Genomic DNA, 23039 nt, shown 5'->3' with positions numbered 1-23039 from the left:
CCCTCTGAGGCAGAGAATTCCACAGACTCACCACTCTCTGTGAGAAAAAGTGTTTCCACGTCTCCGTTCTAAATGGCTTACCCCTTATTCTTAAACTGTGGCCCCTGGTTCTGGACTCCCAGAAATCCACAGACTTTCCACTGACAGGATAGCAGGCAACAAAAAGCTTTTCACTGCACATGTGACAATAAACCGAACTCAAACTCAAACTCGAACTCTGAAGAAGGGTCCCGACCCGAAACTTCGGCCGCCTGCGTTCTCCAGAGATGCCGCACGACCCACTTATTTACTCCAGCACTCTGCGTCTTTCTTGGGCAGAGAAAACGGACAGTTGTTAATCGGTGGCCAGAACGCACCCCTCTCTCCACCACACCACCCACCCCCCTCCTCCCCCCCGACCCCACAAGTGATGGGGAACAAACAACGTGATCTACGCCACCCCCATTCGTTCACAGGTTAAGGAACCACATCGCAAAGTGGAACATGGAATAACTTTGAAGAAAAACTTTTTTTTTGTTCCGGATAGCTTTTAATATAATATATATTTATATATATATATGTACACTGCGGATGGATGATACACTCTCCCATCCACACACTCCACTAGGTTGGTTGTCGGATCCAGTCTCCGTTGTGGGACTGTCAGGCGATTGTCAACGTGTCGGTTTGTAGACACTAGGTGCCGGAGTGGGCCACTCGGCCCGTCGCTTCCCGGTTGCCCCCCCCCCCCCCCCCCCCCTGTACGTTGGTGGGGAAAATTGTCCACGCTTCAGTTTGGATCTGCTGGGACCCGTCTCGTTCCCCGGCCCCAGAGCCACCGGGCTAGTCTTCCGAGGTGACATCAATGTCCTCGGGGCTGGACTGCTTGGTGGCCAGTCTCCAGCGGTTGACGTGATGTGAACCTTTCTTCTTCTGCTGCGAGTCGGGACCCTCCTCCTCCAACTTCTGCCGCTTGTACTTGGTTCTCCTGTTCTGAAACCACACCTTCACCTGGAAGCACAAAGTCACAGAGTCACAGAGTCAAAAACTAACACTAAGAAGTTAATATTGAATTGCTAAACTTGCTAGTGTGTTGTACTGCTTACAGCTGCAAGAACGTGCAGCATCAATAAAGGGCTATAGGCCTATTGCGAGTTTATGTACAGGGACATATCTATCCATGCACTGTATACTTGTATTTATACTTATGCATTTTGAATATGTATGTCATGTTTTATACTTTGGCAATATAACAATGTTTTTTTATCATGCCAATAAAGTTTTTAAATTGAAAATTGAAAATTAAAAAAATTGACACAGACACAGTCACAGAGACACAGAGTCACAGAGTCACAGATACAGAGACACAGAGACACAGAAACACAGTCACAGAGACACAGAGACAGATAGTCACAGACACAGAGACACCGTCACAGAGTCACAGAGACACAGAGACACGGAGACACAGAGACAGATAGTCACAGACACAGAGACACAGAGACACAGACACAGAGACACCGTCACAGAGTCACAGAGACACAGAGACACAGAGACACAGAGACAGATAGTCACAGACACAGAGACACAGTCACAGAGACACAGAGACACAGAGACAGATAGTCACAGACACAGAGACACAGACATAGAGACACAGAGACACAGAGACAGAGTCACAGAGACACAGAGACACAGACACAGAGACAGTCACAGAGATACAGACACAGAGACACAGAGACACAGAGACACAGTCACAGACACACAGACACAGAGAGACAGAGAGACACAGAGACACAGAGTCACAGACACAGAGACACAGAGTCACAGAGACACAGAGACACAGATACACAGAGTCACAGACACAGAGACACAGAGACACAGAGACACAGAGACAGAGTCACAGAGACACAGAGACACAGAGACACAGTCACAGAGACACAGAGACACAGAGACACAGTCACAGAGTCACAGAGACACAGAGACACAGAGTCACAGAGACACAGAGACACAGTCACAGAGACACAGAGACACAGAGACACAGAGTCACAGAGACACAGAGACACAGAGACACAGAGTCACAGAGACACAGAGACACACAGACATAGAGACACAAAGACACAGAGACACAGAGACACAGAGACACAGAGTCACAGAGACACAGAGTCACAGAGACACAGAGACACAGAGACACAGAGACACAGAGACACAGAGACACAGAGACACAGAGTCACAGAGACACAGAGACACAGAGTCACAGAGACACAGAGTCACAGAGTCACAGAGTCACAGAGACACAGAGTCACAGAGACACAGTCACAGAGACACAGAGACACAGAGTCACAGAGACACAGAGACACAGAGACAGAGACACAGAGACACAGTCACAGAGACACAGAGACACAGAGACACAGAGACAGATAGTCACAGACACAGAGACACAGAGACACAGAGACAGATAGTCACAGACACAGAGACACAGAGACACAGAGACACAGAGACAGATAGTCACAGAGACACAGAGACACAGAGACACAGAGACACAGAGACACAGACACACAGACACACAGACACAGAGACACAGTGAGACAGAGACACAGAGACACGGAGTGATGCAGCGTGGAAACAAGTCTTTCAGCCCCACTTGCGCACACCAGCCAACATGTCCCATCACACCAGCCTGCGTTTTGGCCCATATCCCTCCAAACCCAGTCCTATCCATGTACATGTCTAAATGTTTCTTAAATGTTGCGATAGTCCCTGACTCAACTACCTCCTCTGGCAGATCTTTGTGTGAAAAAGTTACCCCTCAGATCTTTTCCCCCTGACCTGCTCAGGGCAAGTAACTCTGTGCATCTTCCCGATCCATACCTCTCATGATTTTATACACCCCCCTAAGATCATAGGGTTTGAGTTTAGTTTGTTGTCACGTGTACAGTGAAAACCTTTTGTTGCGTGCTAACCAGTCAGTGGGAAGATAGTCTGAAGAAGAGTCTCGACCCGAAACGTCACCCATTCCTTCTGTCCAGAGATGATGCCTGTTACTGATGCCTGAGTTACTCCAGCATTTTGTGACTGCCTTCCGTGGAAAGACAGAGGGTGGTGAATCTGTGGAATTCTTTGCCACAGAAGGCTGTGGAGGCCTTCATTTGGTATTTTTAAGGCAGAGATAGATAGGTTCTGGATTATTACGGGTATCTGGGGTTATGGGGAGAAGGCAGGAGAATGGGGTTAAGAAACATAGAAACATAGAAACATAGAAAATAGGTGCAGGAGGAGGCCATTCGGCCCTTCGAGTCAGCACCACAATTCATTGTGATCATGGCTGATCGTCCCCTATCAATAACCCGTGCCTGCCTTCTCCCCATATCCCTTGACTCCACTAGCCCCTAGAGCTCTATCTAACTCTCTCTTAAATCCATCCAGTGATTTGGCCTCCACTGCCCCCTGTGGCAGGGAATTCCATAAATTCACAACTCTCTGGGAGAAAAAGTTTTTTCTCACCTCAGTCTTAAATGACCTCCCCTTTATTCTAAGACTGTGTGGCTCCTGGTTCTGGACTCGCCCAACATTGAGAACATCTTTCCTGCATCTAGCTTGTCCAGTCCTTTTATAATTGTATATGTTTCTATAAGAATCCCCCTCATCCTTCTAAACTCCAGTGAATACAAGCCTAGTCTTTTCAATCTTTCCTCATATGACAGTCCCGCCATCCCAGGGATCAATCTCGTGAACCTACGCTGCACTGCCTCAATCACAAGGATGTCCTTCCTCAAATTAGGAGACCAAAACTGTACACAATACTCCAGATGTGGTCTCACCAGAGCCCTATACAACTGCAGAAGAACCTGTTTACTCCTGTACTGAAATCCTCTTGGAGGGGAAGATGGATCAGCCATGATTGAATGGCGTAGACTTGATGGGCCGAATATCCTAATTCTACTCCTATCACTTAGGAACTAATGAAGATGATTACAATCGAGCCAACCACAGTGTACACGTACATGATAAACGTTTGGTGCAAGATAAAGTCTGCGACTGCCGGCATCATTGATATGGGACCCAAATTTGCTCAGAGTACCCCAAATGCAGCCTGACCAGCTCCTTATTTTAGATATGCTTCTTTAGATATGTAAAAAGGAAAAGATTAGTGAAGTCCAATGTAGGTCCCTTACAGTCAGAGACAGGTGGATTTATAATGGGAAACGAGGAAATGGCAGAACAGTTAAACGAGTACTTTGGTTCTGTCTTCACTAAGGAGGACACAAACAATCTCCCAGAAATACTAGGGGACCGAGGATCTAGTGGGAGGGAGGAACTGAAGGGAATCCACATTAGTCAGGAAATGGAGTTAGGTAAACTGCTGGGACTGAAGGCAGATAAATCCCCAGGGCCTGATGGTCCGCATCCCAGAGTACTCAAGGAGGTGGCCTTAGAAATTGTGGATGCATTGGTGATCATTTTCCAATGTTCTCTCGACTCTGGATCAGTTCCTGTGGACTAGATGGTAGCCAATGTATCTCCACTTTTTAAGAAAGGAGGGAGAAAGAAAACGGGGAATTATAGACCAATTAGCCTGACATCGTTAGTGGGGAAGATGCTGGAGTCGATTGTTACAGATGTTATAACAGCGCATTTGGAAAGCAGTGACAGGATCGGTCAAAGTCAAAGAGTAGGAATTAACGGGTCCTTTTCAGAATGGCAGGCAGTGACTAGTGGGGTGCCGCAAGGCTCGGTGCTGGGACCCCAGTTTTTACAATATATATTAATGATTTAGACTAGGGAATTAAATGTAACATCTCTAAGTTTGCTGATGTCACAAAGCTGGGCGGCAGTGTGAGCTGTGAGGAGGATGCCATGAGGCTGCAGGATGACTTGGATAGGTTGGGTGAGTGGGCAGATGCAGTATAATGTGGATAAATGTGAGGTTATCCACTGGTGGCAAGAACAGGAAGACAGATTATTATCTGAATGGTGCATGAAGGAACTGCAGATGCTGGTTTAAACCGAAGATAGACACAAAATGCTGGAGTAACTCAGTGGGACAGACAGCATTTCTGGAGAGACGTTTCGGGTCGAGACCCTTCTTCAGACTCGACCCGAAACGTCACCCTTTCATTATCTGCATGGTATCAGATTAGGCAAAGGGGAGGTGCAACAAGACCTGGTGTCCTTGTACATCAGTCACTGAAAGTAAACATACAGGTACAGCAGGCAGTGAAGAAATCCAATTGGCCCTTATTGCGAGAGGATTTGAGTATAGGAGCAAGGAGTTGTACAGGGCCCTGGTGAGATCGCACCTGATGTATTGTGCGCAGTTTTAGTCTCCTAATTTGAGGAAGGACATTATTGCTATTGAGGGAGTGCAGCGTAGGTTCACCAGGTTAATTCCCGGGATGGCGGGACTAACATATGATGAAAGAATGGAGTGGCAGGGCTTGTATTCACTGGAATTTAGAAGGATGAGGAGTGATAGATGTGGCCCTTGTGGCAAAAAGGATCAGGGGGTATGGAGAGAAGGCAGGTACAGGATACTGAGTTGGATGATCAGCCATGATCCTATTGAATGGCTGATGCTCCACAATTCAATATGATCGTCGCTGATCATTCACAATCAGTACCCCGTTCCTGCTTTTTCCCCATATCACCTGATTCCGTTAACTCTAAGAGGTAAATCTAACTGTTGTGAATTTATGGAATTCCCTGCCACAGAGGGCAATGGAGGCCAAGTCACTGGATGGATTTAAGAGAGAGTTAGATAGAGCTCTAGGGGCTAGTGGAGTCAAGGGATATGGGGAGAAGGCAGGCACGGGTTATTGATACGGGACGATCAGCCATGATCACAATGAATGCCGGTGCTGGCTCGAAGGGCCGAATGGCCTCCTCCTGCACCTAATTTCTACGTTTCTATGTAACTCTCTCAACGAGGTACTGATTTTAGATGATCAGCCATGATCATATTGAAAGGCGGTGCTGGCTCGAAGGGCCGAATGGTCTACTCCTGCTCCTATTTTTTAATGTTTTTTTATGTTTTTTATTATTTAAAGAGCCTCAGAATTTCATCTCTGTATTAATATTCCAGTCCTCTTGATATAAATGCTAGTGTTGAATTTGCCTTTGACAGATCAACTTCTATAGATGCGCTGACTTTATCTTGGACTAAACGTTATTCCCTTTATCCTGCATGTTTGTACACTGTGGACGGCTCGATTGTAATCACGTATTGTCTTTCCACTGATAGGTTAATGTGCAATGAAAAAGCATTCCACTGCATGTCTTTGCACGTGACAATAACTAACTAACTAACCAGAAAGCATTTCATCAAAATGGATTAAAAGCTTGGTTCGAAAATAGCTCCTTCTAAGACCGCAGGAGGTGGCTGTAAATTGCAGCCCAGACCGTCACACAAACCGACCTCCCTCCCATTGACTCCATCTACACCTCACGCTGCCTCGGCAAGGCCAGCAGCATCATCAAGGACCAGTCTCACCCCGGCCACTCCCTCTTCTCCCCTCTTTCATCGGGCAAGAGGTACAGAAGTGTGAAAACGCACACCTCCAGATTCAGGGACAGTTTCTTCCCAGCTGTTATCAGGCAACTGAACCATCTACCACATCTCATTGGAGACCCTCGGACTATATTTAATCGGACTTGACCTCGCACTAAATTTTATTCCCTTTATCCTGTATCTGTACACTGCGGACGGCTCGATTGTAATCGTGTGTAATCTTTCCACTGAATGGATAGCGCGTAACAGATTTTTTCACTGTAACGTGAACTCAACTAATAAAAACAAAATTGAACCATAACCCAGTGAATGGGAAAGAGATTCACCAGGATGTTACCTGGGCTTGTGGGTTTGAGTTGTAGAGTAACGTATGCGGATGGGGCGTCGAAGGACGAGAAACCGAAGCGAAGAAGTGGAAGCCAAGATACCGAATGGAAACTACGCCGTAAAAGCCAAATAACCGAACGGACACGATGCAGAAAAGCCAAATAACCGAACGGACACGACGCAGAAAAGCCAAATAACCGAACAGGTGCAACGCCAAAAAGACAAATACGCGACGCCGAAAAGCCAAATAATTGGACATGACATCTCCGGGGGCAGGATTTGTCCAAGACCTTGTCAGCGATTGGTCCAGACCCCCGCGTCCGTCACATCACCTGCCGGGGGAGATGGGAGGGTGGGGGGAGGGATTTTTAATTTTCCTTCTCCGCTTTTGGACTGCCAAAGACCGTAGAGCGGATTATTTTTGTAAGTGTTGATTTACCACGGTCCTTGGGGTTAAGAGGCTGGAATTTGGCTTTTCAGCGTCGTTTCCGTTCGGTGTCTTGGCTTCCACATCTTCGCTTCCGCTTCTCGTCCTTCGATGCCCTGTCCGGGTACCATACATTAAAGGGCCTGTCCCACCAGCATGCGACTACATGCGGCAAGCGCGACCTAACGTGGTCGCTTGAGCCGTACGGCATCGCGGGGCCGGTCCCACTTCGATCGCCGGAGCCGTATGGAGTTGAGCGGAGCTGGTCCCGACATCACGCGGGGCTCTGAAAAACTGACCGCGTTCAAAAATTCCGCGCGGCAACAGCCTGCCGGCCCGCAGCCGCATTGAGGCCGTACGCACCGCCTTGATGCCGTACGCAGTGTCTTGACGCCGGACGTCACGCGCTAACTTCCCGCGGACTTCGCTCGAACTTCATGTCACTCACTCGACCTCCGCACGGCCCCCGCTTCTGGTTTGGTCGCGCTCGCCGCATGCAGGTCACATGCTCGTAGGCCAGGCCCTTAAGGTTCCGTAGGCTGGGACATTTTTCTTCAGAACAATGAAGTTTGAGGGAGGGATGACCTTATTGAGATGCTCATCATTATGATCATGGTATGAAACATTTAAGATTGTTAAGGGCTTGGACACGCTAGAGGCAGGAAACATGTTCCCGATGTCGGGGGAATCCAGAACCAGGGGCCACAGTTTAAGAATAAGGGGTAAGCCATTTAGAACGGAGACGAGGAAACACTTTTTCTCACAGAGAGTGGTGAGTCTGTGGAATTCTCTGCCTCAGAGGGTGGTGGAGGCAGGTTCTCTGGATACTTTCAAGAGAGAGCTAGATAGGGCTCTTAAAAATAGCGGTCAGGGGATATGGGGAGAAGGCAGGAACGGGGTACTGATTGGGGATGATCAGCCATGATCACATTGAATGGCGGTGCTGGCTTAAAGGGCCGAATGGCCTACTCCTGCACCTATTGTCTATTGTCTATTGTCTATTGGTCTTGATCGGCTGGGCAAGTAGGCAGAGGAACGGTTAATGGAGTCTCATGCAGATAAGTGCAAGGTGGTGCACATTGAGAAGTCACACCAGGGCAGGACCTTCACAATGAATGCTCGGGCTCTGGGGAGTGTTGTAGAGCAGAGGGAACTAGGAGTGCAGGTGTATGGTTCCTTGAAAGTGCCGTCACAGGTAGATAGGGTGGGCAAGAAGGCGTTTACACATTGGCCTTCATCGATCAGGGTACCAGAGTCAGTGAGTCATTGAGTGCAGAGGTTGGGAGGTCATGTTACAGTTGTTCAAGTCATAGGTGAGGCTACATTTGGAGTATTGTGTTCAGTTTTGGTCACCATGTTCTGGGAAAGAGTGGAGAGCACATTGACCCGTCGAATCACGGCCTGGCTCGGCAACTCAAACGCCCAGGAACAAAGAAGCGGTGAACACTGCCCGGTCCATCACAGGGTTCTGACCGCCCCACCATCGAAGGGATTTACCGGAGTCGCTGCCTCAAATAGGTAGCCAACATCATCAGAGACCCACACCATCCTGGCCACGCACTCGTTTCACCCCTGCCATCGGGAAGAAGGTACAGGAGCCTGAAAACTGTAACGTCCAGGTTCACGAACAGCTTCTCCCCAACAACCATCGGGCTATTTTACTTCGGAGTCACGTGAGTGACTACGTGAAGACCCCGCCAGCACGCATGCGCGACATAGCGTCTCACGCATTGCAACAGCGACGGGCGGGGGAAGAGCTCTCCCGCGGCAACGTTTAAAAACGGGACCTACAGGTAAGTCTCTTACTCTGAGGTCGTTTTTTCTTGCCCTTGTTGTCATTTGTGTTACAGCAACAATGGACAAGGGGAAGAGGACAAAGAGGGTCGCGTCCCATGTATCTGAAGTGAACCGAGAAAGTTCCGGCAGTTGGGGGCGACCAGCGGCACCTGGATCGCACTCGCTGCAGTCCGTAGTGACCGACATCAATCCTGCTCAGCTGAGTCTAGTGCCGCGAGTTGCACAGCCCGAACCAGCACAGCGGGTTGAAGGCAAAGCGAAGCAGAAGTCGGTCCGGCCGATAGACTCGGACGAGTCCGGCCAGGAGGACGCACTGCCCGAGAACAGCAAAGGTGACCGTCTATCCCGCATGGAGCGGTTGATGGAGCAGATGCTCCAACGTGACTTGCTCCGGGAGATGGAGCAAGCTCACCATGGGAGTCTTCGCACTCCCACAACAGCACCGTATCCAGCGCTGTCCATCGCATCTCCCTCGACAGAGGGGAGCGTTGGGGGCCAGGGCTGAGCTGGTCTGGAAGAGGGGAACATGGCTGAAGACACCGGCAGTTGCTGGGGGTGCAGGACCCGAGAGAGCTGCTGGGAGTGGTCACCAAGTTTGCAGTACCACCGCAATCGGGACAACCATTGCAGGCCAAGCTGGCGGCCAGCATAGACTACCTGTCCTTCCATCCTCTGCAGGAACAGGTAGTCAATGAGGCTATGGACAAATATACACCTCCAGAGAACTGCATTTCATTGAATGTACCCGCAGTCAACAGTCAAATCTGGGGGGTACATCGGGATTGGCATAAGAGCCCAGGAGGTCAAACTTCAGAAGATCCTAAAACTTCTGACTTCGGGCATAACATCATACACTCGTTCCGTTGATGGTACTGAAATGACGGACAATCAGCAGGACACACTGGCATTACTTTGTAATACCCAGTACGAAATAAATTGCTTAAGGAAGAACGCAATCAAACCTGCTCTTGAACCCCAAATTCGCGGGGTTGTGCAAAACATCTACAGCACAACCGCAGATACTGCTGTTTGGGGGAGACTTGTCTAAACAAGTAAAAGAGCTCGATGACGAGTCTAAAGCCATTGGGCTCATGAAGGCGTCCGCAGGAATGAGCAAGACCACATACCCCAGACGGCAGCACCCCTATGCATCCACCAGCAGGCATTGACACCAGGATGCTGGTGAAAGCATGAGGGTCGCGCAGCAACCACAAAGATCTTTTTTAGGCCAAGGCCCAGAGCGGCCCTCATGGAAAATGCGCCAACCCCGCACTCCGGCACCTCGACCACAGAAGAGGCAGAAGCCGAAGAAATGAACGTACCACCGGTAACCATGGAGGTAGGTGGGTCTGGTTCCTTCCAGAACATAAAAGGTGTAGGTCCTGTACTAACAGGGGGAAGGTTGCACTTGTTTTTGGAAGCATGGAGGACTATTACAACTGATAAATATATACTACAAAGTATTCAGGGATACAAAATTGAGTTAATCCAAAAAGGTATACCACCAGTTCAACATGTGCCTAACCGAAAGTTTGTACTCTCACAACAGGAGAAATTGGAAGGAGATGCAGAACTGGGGAGGTTACATGCTAAAGGAGTAATAGAGAGGTCGGCACATGACTCTGGAATTTGTATCCAACATTTTTACGAAAACCAAGAAAGATGGTGGATGACGTATCATCATTGACTTAACTAGACTGAATACTTTTATAAAATATATTCATTTCAAAATGGAAACATTTGTTACTGCCAAACAATTAGTTTCTGAGGGATACTTCATGGCATGCATCGATTTGAAAGATGCATACTATTCAGCACCCATTCATAAGGATCATCGTAGATACCTAAAATTTAACTGGATGGGGCAACTATGGCAGTATAAAGCGTTTCAAGATATTGAAACCAGCCTTGGCAATACTAAGGAAACAAAAACATATTTTTATGGTATATCTTGATGATATTTTGATTGTGGGGAAAACCCTGGAATTAGCTACCAAACATCTAGCGGTTTTAGCTACCAAACATCTGTTTGAAACACTGGGGTTTATCATCCATCCAGATAAATCTAAGTTGACACCATCCACAACTATGGACTATTTGGGATTCACAATTAACTCTATCACATAGGCTTCTTCCGTCGTGATGGAAGGGAGGTTGTGTTTGTGTGGTGGTCCAGGCCAAAGATACTAGCCTTAGACAATATACAACAGGTGCAGGAGTAGGCCATTCGGCCCTTCGAGCCAGCACCGCCATTCAATGTGATCATGGCTGATCATCCACAATCAGTACCCCGTTCCTACCTTCTCCCCATATCCCCTGACTCCGCTAACTTTAAGAGCCATATCTAGCTCTCTCTTGAAAGCATCCAGAGAACCGGCCTCCACCGCCCTCTGGGGCAGATCTATTCTTTTTAATGACTGTTTTTAATTACTTTTGATTGCTCTTTAATGCTTTGTGTAAAGCACTTTGTTGCTGAAATGTGGTGTATAAACAAACTTGCGTGCTTGCTTTAGAACGGAGAGGAGGAAGAATTAATTTTATCAGGATGTAATGAATCGGTGTACAGATACACGATAAGGGAATAAGGTTTATTGGTCCCTTTATATAACTTGTACCCAACGTCCTGGCTACTGTGTGGGGCCTGTAAATAATTCCCATTTGGGCCTTTCTACCCTTGCAGTTTCTCTCAGTTTTTAGTTTCAGTTCAGTTTATTGTCACGTGTACCGAGGTACAGTGAAAAGCTTCTGTTGCGTGCTATCCAATCAGCGGGAAGACAATACATGATTACAATCGATCCATTCGAGTGTAGAAATACCAGGTAAAGGAATAAAGTTAAGGGGCTGTCCCACTGCGGTGACCTAATTGGTGAGTTTAGAAGAGTTTCGGAGAGTTTGATAAAATGTCATGTTGAAGACCTCCTTCGACTATGTTGAAGACTAGATACGACTAGCTACGGGAAAATTGGACACCGAATAGTGGGGAGTGAAGACGATCTCCTTCGACCTCCCTTAAACTATGATGAAGACTATCTACGATTACCTTCGACTACCCTCGATTATCTACGACTAACATGCCGACCTACTACGACCTACCTCGACTAAACCTACGAGTAAAAAAAACATCGATTTTTTTTCCATGGCGACCTTTTTTTACTCGCGGGCATTTGTCAACATGTTGAAAAATACCGCCGCGACCTAGCTGAGGCCTCGAGTACACAGGGACCACTCTCGAGCATGAAGGAGAGTTACAAAGACCTCCTAGGACCTCGTGTCGACCATGTTAAGAGTATGAGTCGAGGGCAAACTAGTCAGAACTCGCGGATTAGGTTGCGGCAGTGGGACAGCCCCTTAAAAGTAAGAAATGTTGCTGTAGGAATAGAGATTTAAGAGTGTGGACTGATTGTAATATAGAAACATAGACAATAGGTGCAGGAGTAGGCCATTCGGCCCTTCGAGCCAGCACCGCCATTCAATGTGATCATGGCTGATCATCCACAATCAGTACCCCGTTCCTGCCTTCTCCCCATATCCCCTGATTTGAGTATGAGTTTGTCGACCTGCGTCTGTGGCTAGCCCGCAAATGCTCGCCTGGGTTGGGAGCCATCTTGGATAGGCCTTGGTTTATCAGCTGGAACTTAATGAACAGGAAGGAGGTGCCAGAGGAGATAGTGGGAGGAAACCGGAGCACCTGGAGAAAATCCACACAGGTCACGGGGAGAACATACTAACTCCGTACAGACAGCACCAGTAGTCAGGATCAAACCCGATGCTGTAAGGCAGCATTTGTGTACAAAATCATGAGAGGAATAGATCGGGTAGGTGCACAGAGTCTCTTGCCCAGAGTAGGTGGAATCGAGGACCAGAGGACATAGGTTTAAGGTGAAGTGGAAAAGATTGAATAGGAATCTGAGGGGTAGCTTTCCACACAAAGGGTGGTGGGTGTATGGAACGAGCTGCTGGAGGAGGTAGTCGAGGCTGGGACTATCCCATAGAAACATAGAAACATAGAAAATAGGTGTAGGAGTAGGTCATTCAGCCGTTCGAGCTTGCACCGCCATTCAATATGATCATGGCTGATCATCCAACTCAGTATCCTGTACCTGCCTTCTCTCCATACCCCCTGATCCCTTTAGCCACAAAGGCCACATCTAACTCCCTCCTAATTATAGCCAATGAACTGGCCTCAACTACCTTCTGTGGCAGAGAATTCCACAGATCCCGACGTTAAAGAAGCTGTTAGACAGGTACATGGATAGGACAGGTTTGGAGGGATATGGGCCAAACGCAGGCAGTTGGGACTAGTGTAGCTGGGACATTGGTGGCCGGTGTGGGCGAGTTGGGCTGAAGGGCCTGTTTCCACACTGTATCACTCTATGACTAGTGTACATGGGCCAGTGTGGGCAAGTTGGGCTGAAGGGCCTGTTTCCACACTGTATCACTCTATGACTAGTGTAGCTGGGACATTGTTGGGCCAGTGTGGGCAAGTTGGGCCGAAGGGCCTGTTTCCACACTGTATCACTCTATGACTCTATGGCTAGGATGAGCATGAGCCTACCTGTGTCTCGGACAGGCTGAGGCTGCCAGCGAGCTGCTTCCTCTCGGCTCCCACTACATAGTGGTTCTTCTCGAAGGCCCTCTCGAGACGCAGCAGCTGAGACGGTGAGAAGGCCGTGCGGATCCGCTTGGGCTTGCGGGCAAATGGGCCGTGAAGTAGCATTGTCTCCTGGGCACCGTCCGGCCCTGTGGACAGAAAATAACCCCGCTCCGTCAATGGTGTCCTCTCATGGCTATCCAATCCATCCCCCCTCCATCGTGGCTCCACCAGTTCATGCACATGTATCTCTCCTCCCCACCCAGTACATGTCCAGTCCACTAGCTGTCTTCCCACCAATACTTACTCTACCCCCTTTACGCTCCCCCCCTCCCGCTCCCCCTCCCCATCCATCCCCATTTCATTCACATCCCAAGGCTTTTCAAAACTTTACAATACAAAGCTTCTCGCTGTACCTCAGTACTCCTGACAATAAACTCTAAACCTAACCCTAACCCTAACCCTAACTCTAACTCTAACCCTAACTCTAACCCTAACCCTAACCCTAATTCTAACCCTAACCTTAACCCTAACCCTAACCCTGACCCTAACTCTAACCCTAACCCTAACCCTAACCCTAACCCTAACCCTAACCCTAACTCTAATCCTAACTCTAACCCTAACTCTAACCCTAACTCTAACCCTAACCCTAACCCTAACTCTAACCCTAACTCTAACCCTAACTCTAACCCTAACTCTAACCCTAACCCTAACTCTAACCCTAACTCTAACTCTAACCCTAACCCTAACCCTAACCCTAACCCTAACCCTAACCCTAACCCTAACCCTAACTCTAACTCTTACGCCCCTGTCCCACTTAGGAAACCTGAACGGAAACCTCTGGAGACTTTGCGCCCCACCCAAGGTTCCCGTGCGGTTCCCGGAGGTTTTTGTCAGTTCTTCTACCTGCCTCCACTACCTGCAACCTCCGGCAACCACCTGCAACCTCCGGGAACCGCACGGAAACCTTGGGTGGGGCTCAAAGTCTCCAGAGGTTTTCGTTCAGGCATAACTCTAACCCTAACTCTAACCCTAACCCTAACCCTAACCCTAACCCTAACTCTACCTCTAACTCTAATACCCCTGTCCCACGGTACGAGTTCATTTCAAGAGTTCTCCCGAGTTTGCCCTGATTCGAACTCAGAGATTTACGGTAATGGCCGCTCGTCGGTACTCGGGGCTCTCGTGGACATTTTTCAACATGTTGAAAAATCTTCACGCATCTTCCCGAGCTTACCTGCCGTTAGCGAGTCTCCCGAGTCTCCCCGAGTTAGCGTTACGAGCCGCTAAGAGACGTCCCCGAGCTCCGACGTACCCTCTACGTTCATTCTCCGTGCTTACCACGAGTTTGATTTTTTTTAAACTCGGGAGAGCTCTTGGAATGAACTCGTACAGTGGGACAGGGCTTTTAATGCTCAAAATGTCAGCATCTGCAGTCTTTTGTGTCTGAAAGGCAGTCACACTGAAACGTTGCCACTTTCCCTTTCCCCAGATGCTGTCTCATCTGCCCAGGATATTCCAGCATTTTCTGTTTTATATTAAACTTCATGTTACTGCAGCTTTGAACATTCCCTATCACAGACAGGAGGGCGGTCGATAGGGTGATAAGGTCATAAGTGATAGGAGTGGAATTAAGTCATTTGGCCCATTAAATCTACTCCACCATTCAATCACGGCTGATCTATCTCTCCCGCCTAACCCCATTCTCCTGCCTTCTCCCCATAACCCCTGACACCCGTACCAATCAAGAATCTATCTATCTCTGCCTTAAAAATATCCATTGACATTACCTCCACAGCCTTCTGTGGCAAAGAATTTCACAGATTCACCACCCTCTGACTAATGAAATTCCTCCTCATCTCCTTCCTAAAGGAACATCCTTTAATTCTGAGTGTGACCTCTAGTCCTGGACTCTCCCACTAGTCCTCTCCACATCCACTCTATCCAATCCTTTCACTATTCTGTAAGTTTCAATGAGGTTCCCCCTCATTCTTCTAAACTCCAGCGAGTACAGGCCCAGTGCCGACAAACGCTCATCGTATGTTAACCCACTCATTCCTGGGATCGTTCTTGTAAACCTCCTCTGGACCCTCTCCAGAGCCAGCACATCCTTCCTCAGATATGGGGCCCAGAATTGCTCACAATATTCCAAATGCGGCCTGACCAGCGCCTTATAGAGCCTCAGCGTTACATCCCTGTTATTGTACACAAGCCCTCTTGAAATAAATGCCAGCATTGAGTTTGCTTTCTTTACAACTGATTAGGCCCTCAAGTACCTATTAAATCTCTCCCCCTTGCTCATCATTGAGAGGATACTGAGCAAGTCAGGCAGCATCTGTGGAGGCAATAGACAGGTGATGTTTCTGGCTGTTGCCGATATCTCCACCCCACAATACCATTTTGTACGGGAAGGGGGGGGGGGGGGTTGAGAGTGGGGAGGGGAGGGGGGAGTGACAATGACTATACAAATTAGACCACACTCTGTGGTAAGACATCAGTTCAGTTTAGTTTATTGTCACGTGTACCGAGGTACAGTGAAAAGCTTTTTGTTGCGTGCTATCCAGTCAGCGGAAAGACAATACATGATTACAATCGAGCCGTCCACAGCGTACAGATACAGGATAAAGGGAATAACGTTTAGGGCAAGGTAAAGCCAACAAAGTCCAGATTGACTGTGCTTGTATTCACTGGAATTTAGAAGGATGAGAGGATAACTTATAGAAACATATAAAATTATTAAGGGATTGGACAGGCTAGATGCAGGAAACATGTTCCCGATGTTGTGGGTATCCAGAACCAGGGGTCACACAGTTTATAGAAACATAGAAACATAGAAAATAGGTGCAGGAGTAGGCCATTCGGCCCTTCGAGCCTGCACCGCCATTCAATGTGATCATGGCTGATCATCCAACTCAGTATCCTGTACCTGCCTTCTCTCCATACCCCCTGATCCCTTTAGCCACAAGGACCACATCTAACTCCCTCTTAAATATAGCCAATGAACTTACCTCAACTACCTTCTGTGGCAGAGAATTCCACAGATTCACCACTCTCTGTGTGAAAAATGTTTAAGAATAAGGAGTAAGCCCATTTAGGACTGAGATGAGGAAACACTTTTTCTCCCAGAGAGTTGTGAATCTGTGGAATTGTCTGCCACAGAAGGCAGTGGAGGCCAGATCTCTGGATGTTTTCAAGAGAGAGGTAGATTTAGCTCTTGGGGCTAAAGGAATCTAGGGATGAAGGGAAAAAGCAGGAACCAGGTACTGATTTTAGATGATCTGCCATAATCATATTGAATGGCGGTGCTGGCTAGAAAGGGCAGAATGGTCTACTCCTGCACCTATTTCCTATGTTTCAAAGATAGTCCGAGGGTCCCTGATGAGGTAGAGTTCAGTCCGCTCTCTGGTTGTGGTGGGATGTTTTAGTTGCCTGATGTTGCCTGCAACAACAAGCCCGAGTCTTGCCGGCCCTCTGGTGTCACCCGACCTCAGGCCGACTCCTGCCATCACAGTCTCTCTCCATCCCCTACCATCGCCCCTGGCCCCCCGCTGGGAATCCAGTCTACCTCTCCGACTGACAGAAGCTTTGATGATCCCGGTGCTTACACTCCCTCTGTCATTCACATGATAACAACAGCATCCTTTAATAAGCAAGGGCAGTGACAAAACTCTGAATCTGGATGTCACAGGCAGAAGAGAGTTCAATGCTTTTTTCTCTCTCTCTCTCTCCCTATCCCACCTCCTTTCCTCCCCCTCTCTCTCTCTCTCTCCTTCCCCCTGTCTCTCCCTCTCTCTCTCTCTCACCTTCCCCCTCTCTCTCCCTCTCTCTCCCTCTCACTCTCTCTCTCCCTCTCTCTCTCTCTCTCTCTCCCCCCCTCTTTCTCTCTCTTCCCTCTCTCCCTCTTTCCCTATCTCTCTCTCTCTCCCTCTCTCTCTAGCTCTTTCCCCCTCTCTCCCTCTCTCCCCCTCTCTATCTCTCTCTCTCCCCCCCCTCTCTCTCTCTTCTCTCTCTCCCTCTTTCCCTATCTCTCTCTATTTCCCTCTCTCTCTCACTCTCTCCCTCTCTCCCCCTCTCTCTCTCTCTCTCCCACCCCCCCCCCTCTCCCCCTCTCTCTCTCTCTCTGGACACTCTCCTTTAATTTTAGATTAGTTTAGTGTAGAGATACAGCACGGGGACAGGCCCTTCGGCCCACCGAGCCCGTGCCGACCAGCGATCCCCGCACACTAACACTATCCTACACACACTAGGGACAATTTACAATTTTTTACCGAAGCCAATTAACCTACAAACCTGTGTCTCTGGAGTGTGGGAGGAAACCAGAGCACCCGGAGAAAACCCACGCAGGTCACGGGGAGAGGATTCAGATTCAACTTTATTGTCATTGTCAGTGTACAGTTCAGAGACAATGAAATGCAGTTAGCATCTCCCTGGAAGAGCGAACATAGAATATGAGCAATAAATAAATATATTTACATGCATACAGTCATAGTGTTTTTTTCTGGTGGGAGGAGTGTCCGGGGGGGGGGGGGGGGGGGGGGGGGTGATTGGCAATCATCGAGGTACATTGTTGAGTAGTGTCACAGCCACAGGGAAGAAGCTGTTCCTGGACCTGCTGGTCCGGCAACGGAGAGACCTGTAGCGCCTCCCCCGGATGGTAGGAGGGTAAACAGCCCATGGTTGGGGTGAGAGCAGTCCTCAGTGAGAACGTGCAAACTCCGTACTGACAGCACCCGCAGTCAGGATGGAACCCGGGTCTCTGGCGCTGTGAGGCAGCAACTCTACCGCTGCACCACCGTGACACCATGTCGGCTTGCTGGGCTAGTCCCATTTGCCTGCATTTGGTCCATATCCCTCCAAACCCTTCCTATCCATGTCTCGGTGCCCTGTAACAGTTTTGGTCTCCTAATTCGAGGAAGGACATCCTTGTGATTGAGGCAGTGCAGCGTAGGCTCACAAGATTGATCCCTGGGATGGCGGGACTGTCATATGAGGAAAGATTGAAAAGACTAGGCTTGTATTCACTGGAGTTTAGAAGGATGAGGGGACGAATCTTATAGAAACATATAAAATTATAAAAGGACTGGACAAGCTAGATGTTCCCAATGTTGGGCGAGTCCAGAACCAGGGGCCACAGTCTTAGAATAAAGGGGAGACCATTTAAGACTGAGGTGAGAAAAAAACGTTTTCACCCAGAGAGTTGTGAATTTGTGGAATTCCCTGCCACAGAGGGCAGTGGAGGCCAAGTCACTGGATGGATTTAAGAGAGAGTTAGATAGAGCACTAGGGGCTAGTGGAGTCAAGGGATATGGGGAGAAGGCAGGCACGGGTTATTGATAGGGGACGATCATCCATGATCACAATGAATGGCGGTGCTGGCTCGAAGGGCCAAATGGCCTCCTCCTGCACCTATTGTCTATGTTTCTATGTTTCTAAAAGTAGCAACTGATCCACATCCACAGCTTCCTCTACCTCTTTGTTATCTATGGTTCGCTCTCCTTCACTTCCTCTCAATCTCCCGCTGTCCTGGGAGAGTCATCCAGCGCAGAAACAGGCCCTTCGGCCCGACATGTCCATGCTGCCTTTCCGACTAATCCCATTTAACAACAGTAACCTTCCAGTAACCATAACAACCTCCTCTGGCATCTCATTCCAGATACGGACCACCCTCTGAGTGAAAATGTTGCCCCTGAGGTCCGTCTTAAATCTCTCTCCCCTCTCACCTTAACCCTGTGCCCTTTAGCTTTGGAACCCTCTACCCTGGGGAGAAGACTGTGAGTGTTCACTTTATCCGTGCCCCTCATCATCTTGTTATAGACAATAGACAATAGACAATAGGTGTAGGAGCAGGCCATTCGGCCCTTCGAGCCATCACCGCCATTCAATGTGACCATGGCTGATCATCCACAATCAGTACCCCGTTCCTGCCTTCTCCCCATATCCCCTGACTCCACTATCTTTAAGAGCCCTATCTAGCTCTCTCTTGAAAATATCCAGAGAACCGGCCTCCACCGCCCTCTGAGGCAGAGAATTCCACAGACTCACAACTCTCTGTGTGAAAAAGTGTTTCCTCGTCTCCGTTCTAAATGGCTCACCCCTTATTCTTATTGAAACAAGGAACTGCAGATGCTGCTTTATGCCAAATGTAGACACAGAATGCTGGAGTAACTCAGCGGGTCAGGCAGCATCTGTGGAGAACGTGGATAGGTGACGTTTCACAGAGTGCTGGAGTAACTCAGCGGGTAAGGCAGCATCTGTGGAGAACATGGATAGGTGACGTTTGGAGTCAGTTACTCCAGCACGTTGTGTCTATCTCTAATGATCTTGTACACCTCAATAAGGTTTAGAGTTGATGGGCCGAATAGCCTAATTCTGCTCCTATGGCATATGCGCTCCAAGGAATACCGTCCTAGTCTGCCCAACCTCTCCCTATAGGTCTGGCCCTCGAGTCCTGGCAACATCCTCGTAAATCCTGATTACCTCAACACCTCCCCGTCTCTCTCCCTCCCCCTCTCTCCTCTCCCTCTCTCTTCTCTCCCTCCCTCCCTCCCTCCAATCCTCTCCCTCTCTCTTCTCTCCCTCCCTCTCTCTCGTCTCCCTCTCTCTCCTCTCCCTCTCCTTCTCCCTCCCTCTCCCTCTCTTCTCTCTCTCTCTCCTCTCTCACTCTCTCTCTCTCTCCTCTCCCTCTCCCTCTCTCTTCTCTCCCCTCTCTCCCTCCCCATCTCTCTCCTCTACCTCTCCCTCTCCCTCCCCCTCTCTCTCATCTTCCTCTCTCTTCTCTCCCTCCCTCTCTCTCCTCTCCCTCTCCCTCTCCCCCCTCTCCCTCTCTTCTCTCTCTCTCTCCTCTCTCACTCTCTCTCTCTCCTCTCCCTCTCTCTTCTATTCCTCTCCCCCCCTCATCTCCCTCTCCCTCTCTTCTGTACGGCCCTTCCATAAGCTAGGGTACTGTCCGATTCACCTCTACCCCATTGCGGACATTGGACTTTGTCTGTGGAACTGATGCGCTACAATGCTGAGAACTATATTCTGCACTCTGTATCTTCCCCTTTTGCTATTGTATTTGAGTTTGACCTGATGGTATCTGTGTCTGGTATATCTGTTCTGTTTGGACAGCGTGCAGAACAAACTTGGTCACTATACCTTAGTACATGTGACAATAATACACTTAAACCTAAATCCTTTCAGCATCAATTGAACACACCTTCTCTATCCAAGAATCCCAGTCCATCCACTGGCTGTGGAGAAACATATTTCCTCATCACATTGGTCTTACGCAAGGAAATAGCTGGAGAGGACACATGTCAGCACATTATGGCAATAATGTATTTCCTCAGATTAGGAGACCAAAACTTACGCGATACTCCAGGTGTGGTCTCACCAAGACCCTGTACAACTGCAGTAGAACCTCCCTGCTCTTATACTCAAATCCTTTTGCTATGAATGCTAACATACCATTCGCTTTCTTCACTGCCTGCTGCACCTGCATGCCTACTTTCAATGACTGGTGTACCATGACACCCAGGTCTCGTTGCATCTCCCCTTTTCCTAATCGGCCACCATTTAGATAAGAGTCTACTTTCCTGTTTTTGCCACCAGTGGATAACCTCACATTTATCCACATTATACTGCATCTGCCATGCATTTGCCCACTCACCCAACCTATCCAAGTCACCTTGCAGCCTCCTAGCATCCTCCTCACAGCTAACACTGCCCCCCAGCTTCATGTCATCCGCAAACTTGGAGATGTTGCATTCAATTCCCTCGTCCAAATCATTAATATATATTGTAAATAGCTGGGGTCCCAGCACTGAGCCTTGCGGTACCCCACTAAAGAACAGGGGGGAGATAAGACTTTGCCTTCCATCACAGTGTGACGGTGTTTGGAGATTCACTGTGATGGACGTGAATGTAAATTGTATTAGATGTGTGTCTTGGTTTGTTTCTTGTTCGTATGACTGCAGAAACTTAGGTTCAAATGAGAATAAAAGTTATCTTATCTTAGCTAATGTCTGGTCCATCATAGGTACTGACCTCCTCCCCACCACCACCCTCCCCGACTGAGAAAGGCAGCCGGCATCATCAGAGACCCACACCACCCTTGCCGGGCTCTCATCTCACTACTACCACGGGGAAGAAGGTACAGGAGCCTGAGAACCGTGACCTCCAGCTTCAAGAACAGCTTCTTCCCAACAACCATCAGGCTCTTGAACACTGCACAACACTAACTTGAGGAAGGACATTCTTGCTATTGAGGGAGTGCAGCGTAGGTTTACAAGGTTAATTCCCGGGATGGCGGGACTGTCATATGCTGAGAGAATGGAGCGGCTGGGCTTGTACACTCTGGAGTTTAGAAGTGTCTAAGAAGGAACTGCAAATGCTGGAAAATCGAAGGTACACAAAAATGCTGGAGAAACTCAGCGGGTGCAGCAGCATCTATGGAGCGAAGGAATGGTTTCGGCCCGAAACGTTGCCTATTTCCTTCGCCCCATAGATGCTACTGCACCCGCTGAGTTTCTCCAGCATTTTTGTCTACCTGGAGTTTAGAAGGATGAGAGGATATCTCATTGAAACATATAAGATTGTTAAGGGTTTGGACACGCTGGAGGCAGGAAACATGTTCCCGATGTTGGGAGAGTCCAGAACCAGGGGCCACACACAGTTTAAGAATAAGGGGTAAGCCATTTAGAACGGAGACGAGGAAACACTTTTTCTCACAGAGAGTGGTGAGTCTGTGGAATTCTCTGCCTCAGAGGGCGGTGGAGGCCGGTTCTCTGGATACTTTCAAGAGAGAGCTAGATAGGGCTCTTAAAGATAATGGAGTCAGGGGATATGGGGAGAAGGCAGGAACGGGGTACTGATTGGGGATGATCAGCCATGATCACAGTGAATGGCGGTGCTGGCTCGAGGGGCTGTATGGCCTACTCCTGCACCTATTGTCTATTGTCCATTGACAATAACCTCAGCAACTATGACCGTCTATGGACTGTGTCTATAGGTGCACTATGGAATTTGGTTTGAACTGTTATGGTTACACAGTATTATGCTTATTTAATTATCGGTTTATTGATTATTATATCTGTCTATGTTTCTATGTTTCTATGTTTCTATCTGTGTATTATTACATTCACAGTCCCAGGAAGCAGCAAGCAAGAATGTCATCGTTCTGGAGTCAGTACATAGGACAATTAAAACACATTTGGACATTTTCATGGATAGGACAGGTTTAGAGGGGTATGGGCCAGCACTGGCAGGTGAGACTAGTGTCCATGGGACATGTTGGTTGGTGTGGGCAATGTTGCGCTGAAGGGCCTGCTTCTGTGCAACAATTACATGATTCAAAACAATCTTGACTCTCTCTTTGTCTGTCTATCTCTGTCTGTCTCTCTCTATCTCTGTCTGTCTGTCGGTCTGTCTGTCTG

At 48.5% G+C, this 23039-nt stretch overlaps 1 protein-coding gene across 1 annotated transcript in view; it reads right to left on the bottom strand.

Moving 5' to 3' along the window:
- Positions 1-511: 511 nt before the first annotated feature.
- The window catches only part of LOC116986988 (homeobox protein EMX1-like), a 50894-nt gene continuing 28366 nt past the window's right edge, over positions 512-23039 (bottom strand). Inside the window, exons 2-3 of the mRNA XM_033042896.1 lie at positions 13588-13837; positions 512-990 (exon numbers count right to left, since the gene is read on the bottom strand). Coding sequence (XP_032898787.1) covers positions 823-990; positions 13588-13837 — 418 coding nt within the window. The 3' untranslated portion in view covers positions 512-822. The remainder of the gene's footprint in view (positions 991-13587; positions 13838-23039) is intronic.

This window comes from Amblyraja radiata, chromosome 1 (assembly GCF_010909765.2).
Source record: "Amblyraja radiata isolate CabotCenter1 chromosome 1, sAmbRad1.1.pri, whole genome shotgun sequence".
Taxonomy (NCBI): domain Eukaryota; kingdom Metazoa; phylum Chordata; class Chondrichthyes; order Rajiformes; family Rajidae; genus Amblyraja; species Amblyraja radiata.
Note: the sequence above shows the minus strand (reverse complement) of the source record. Positions and strands in the feature narration are given on the sequence as shown.